The sequence below is a fragment of the Egretta garzetta genome, unplaced genomic scaffold (assembly GCF_000687185.1).
Source record: "Egretta garzetta isolate BGI_Z169 unplaced genomic scaffold, ASM68718v1 scaffold704, whole genome shotgun sequence".
In the NCBI taxonomy this organism is placed as follows: domain Eukaryota; kingdom Metazoa; phylum Chordata; class Aves; order Pelecaniformes; family Ardeidae; genus Egretta; species Egretta garzetta.
The window spans coordinates 50015-53580 of NW_009259504.1; the positions used below are offsets into that span (position 1 = coordinate 50015).

The following is a 3566-nucleotide window of genomic DNA, read 5'->3' on the forward strand; positions in this document are numbered from 1 at the left end:
GACTGATGGGGAAGCCAGAGCTGCAGCACTTCCCCGCAGCTGAGCAAGACCCTGGGAAAGATGGTCAGCTAATGTCAGCCAGAAGGGGCCTGTACGCAGTCCTGGGGCTTTTGTCAGTCTGAAAAGGGAAGGAGAATGAGGGCTGGGGGCCCAGAAGTGGATCACAAGGTGGATCTCAAGGGTATCTGAAGGGAATGCTGCAGAGAGTGCTCGTACGGGGCCACAGTCAAGAGCCGCAATGAGACTGTTCCAGTTCTGAGCCCACAAGGAGCCGCAGACAGGCAGATGATCAAATGATCATTATCAGATGAGAAACAGCCCTGAGCTCTCCAAGGCCCAGAGGACAACCCAGAAGGCGTCACTGCTCAGAGTTGCCACCCCAGGAACGGTCACCTACCACTCTCCCAGAGAGATTTCTTTGCCTTTGGTGATCTCAAAGCCTCCTCTCTTCATCACGGCTCTCTGAAAGGCATACTGGCAACGAAACACAGGCAAGCGTCAGCACGGAGCGACAGGCTGGGCTTGGGAACACGTGGGTGACAGCCAGGCCAGAAGTGGGGAAAAGACAGGGACTTTAAAGTCGGTGACAGGGAAAAAGACAGCGAGGGAAACCCAACGGTCCGCCCGCGCTCTGCTGGGCTCGTGCTCTGGGAAGCGGGCACTGCCTTGCTGCTCCTAGGTCCTGGGGGACTGGGGGAAAGAAAGAGTGACTACTGCAGTCCCGTCCGCTTTGTCACGGCAGAAGATCTTGTCTTTTCCAACTCCAAACGCACAGCTCATGCTACAAGCATGACCAAATACCAACATGTCCTCTGCGAACAAAGCAGGGTGACGCTCAGGTGGAGAACAAGAGACTTAGAGACAGCGAGATCAGGGTGAAAACACCTCCGCAGAACTGGGCACGCAGCACAGCCCGTGTGCCGGGGGAACAAGCCTGCTTCTGCCCCAAAGTGTCTCCCCCACCTCAGCCTGTGTCTTCCAGAAATCTGCCTCCTTGGAGCTGTTCACCTCACAGTTAATGACCAGGACGTCCGGCAGGCAGCGGATGTTCCGGGTCTGGACCTGCAGAGAGAGCAGGAGATGGAAGCCGGGCAGCACCGAGAGCCCTGGAGAGGCTCAAAACCAGATTTGGCACGTGCTACCCTCTTCCCTCCTGTGACGCCTTTGCGTGCAGAGCTTCCTCCCCACTGCCTGGCCGGGTTCCTGGTGGGTGGGGCTACTGCAAGAGCCACTGAGGCAGGGAGCAGGCTGCTGCTCAGCTCCAGGGGGGGTTTACCTCTGCCCCCTGCCCCAGGGGGATTCAGCTGGGATCTGTGTGATCTGCAAGATGCATTCCAGCGCTCGCACAGCCCAGGAAATACCCCACGCCATGCCAGCTCGCCATCCAGGCCAGGAACCGAATCTCCGGCACCCGCTCAGGAGGTTCCCCACTGACTAATGGAGAAACTGCCCCCTGCTCAGCCGGTGGCATGGGGTACTCACACCCCTCTCCCACCCCCTCCCATAGCCCGTGACGTGCTTGCACCCCATTCCCGGGCTCACCGTGGGCTGGTACTTCTCACAGTTCTCGCACCAGGCTTGTGTGTTCTGCTCCAAGCAGATGCTCCGCTTTAAAATTTGGGCAAACTCATAATCTTTGACCGGCTTTTCTGAAGGGAGAAAGGAGAATAACGTCACCTTCCAACACACAAATCTTTACCAATTTAGCTCAGCCAAACCTCTGGGGTTTTCCTCACAACCACCAGTGAGAAGGTCAACCCCCAAATCTGCCTTTCTGTAGCCAAAAGCTTGGCTGGTTGGAAACCCACCACTAGACCTCGGCTGCTGGGTCTGCCGCAGCCGGGGACAGACCACTGCAGCTCCTCCTCACTGCAGGTGTCTGTCACCCAGAAAAGTCACGGCTCTTCCATACGGATAACAAACCCCACCCGGCCACGGAAATGCAGCAGCGTTAAATCTGCCAGGCCCTGCCCTGCCCAACCCTGCCCGTTACCAGTGCTCTCAGGGTAGGAGAGGGTGAAGAGCAGCGTGGAGGACACGCGGACGGTCTCCTTGCCGCAGCGACACATGCTGCAGTTCTCCATCTCGCAGCTGAACAGCTGCCCAATAACCGAGTCCCCCGAGGAACCAAAGCTGCTGGAGAAGAGCAGCACCGGGTTAGCAGGATCCCGGCAATCCCTGCGGAGCAGGGCTGGCCACTACAGTGGGGGCCCACACATCTCAGGCTGCTCAAACGCCATTTGGGGCCAGCACTCAAATCCCAGCAGCTCTTGGGGAACCAGCCGTCAGGCTTCCAGAGCCGGTGACCTCCACACAGCCCCAACCCACCAAGCAGGGGGGCGAGGCCTAGGAGGGGCAGAGGTTCAGCACAGGGTTCAAACCCAGCTGTAGGGTCAGCCTGCAGCTCCATATGTTCCCATGCAGCCCTCGGGGCAAACGTGGGTGGCAAGAAAGCTCCTTCCTGAGGGATGGATGGGGCCTCTGGGAGCTAGCCCCCCTCCCCAGTTCGGTTACTCCCTGTCCTGTCCCCAGCCCAGGGATCTACCTGCTGCCAGCCCCCCGATATGCCTGTGGTCCCTCCTGCTCCTGGGTTTCCTGGTGCAGCTGAGTAAGGATGAAACGGTTCCAGCTCTGAATCAGCCGCCCCAGGTTCACCTTCCCTGTGGCTTCGTCCGAGTCAGCCAGGATCAGCCCCAGCGCCGAAGCCTCTGGGATTGTGCGGAAAGCCCGCAAAAAGTTGCTTCCCTGGGGATGGGGCAAGAGCGGCATGTCACCAAGGTCAAGTGACAGGACTTTCCACGCTGTCTGATGCCATCACCCGAGGACCCAGCACCACCCAGCTCCTGCTCCTCTGCGATCTCTCTGACCCTCCCAGGCAGCCCAGCCCCCCGGCCTCGCGCCACGCCTGGGCTCACCACAGACCTGGCAGGGGTCTCCTCGGGACAGGTCCAGCATATGGAAGAGCAAGCCCAGCTCGCAGCCCAGGCAGAACTCCTTCTGGCACAGGTGGTTCTGGACCAGGCAGCGGACTGGCTCCAAGAAATACAGCACCTAGGCAGAGCCAGAGCAGTCAGGGGAGGTCCCGGGGGCCGCGGTGGCCTGGGCAGGGCTGGGGCATCTCCCACCTGGATCATGCAGTTGCAGTAGGCGTTGGGGATATGGGGCTCCAGGCCCGCAAACAGCGTCTTGTTGTAATGCTTGAAGTCAAAGTCTTCCAGCCCCAGCTTGGAGTATTTGATCGTGACCTGAGCAGAGAGGCAACGTGTTAAACAAGCACCTTCCCACACCACGGGACTCCGGCACAACGCCTTGGGGCTCCCCACAGAGCTGGGGGCAGGTGCTTGGGCCCAGGCGAGTCCTTCGCCCCAGACAAGCCCGGCCTGGGGGCTCCCAGCCAGCCCCCTCCCCTTGCCCTGGAAGGCCACTACCTTCCTGTACTTCTTGGCCACCATGTAGAGGTGCGGCTCCTCTTCCCGCCCAATCGGGGACTCGGGGACTTGGCTGAAGCTGTCGAACTCATTGTCTGTCTCTTTTAACCGATAAGGAATCTGCAAGGGGGAAGAGAA

The 3566-nt window shown here is 59.7% G+C and overlaps 1 protein-coding gene across 1 annotated transcript in view; it reads right to left on the bottom strand.

The window, feature by feature from the left end:
• PAN2 (poly(A) specific ribonuclease subunit PAN2) overlaps window positions 1-3566 on the bottom strand; it is a 17344-nt gene that overhangs the window by 9904 nt on the left and 3874 nt on the right. Inside the window, exons 8-15 of the mRNA XM_035893009.1 lie at window positions 3429-3548; window positions 3126-3245; window positions 2923-3051; window positions 2546-2745; window positions 1994-2133; window positions 1543-1649; window positions 964-1062; window positions 398-474 (exon numbers count right to left, since the gene is read on the bottom strand). Of these exons, the coding sequence (XP_035748902.1) occupies window positions 398-474; window positions 964-1062; window positions 1543-1649; window positions 1994-2133; window positions 2546-2745; window positions 2923-3051; window positions 3126-3245; window positions 3429-3548 (992 nt within the window). The remainder of the gene's footprint in view (window positions 1-397; window positions 475-963; window positions 1063-1542; window positions 1650-1993; window positions 2134-2545; window positions 2746-2922; window positions 3052-3125; window positions 3246-3428; window positions 3549-3566) is intronic.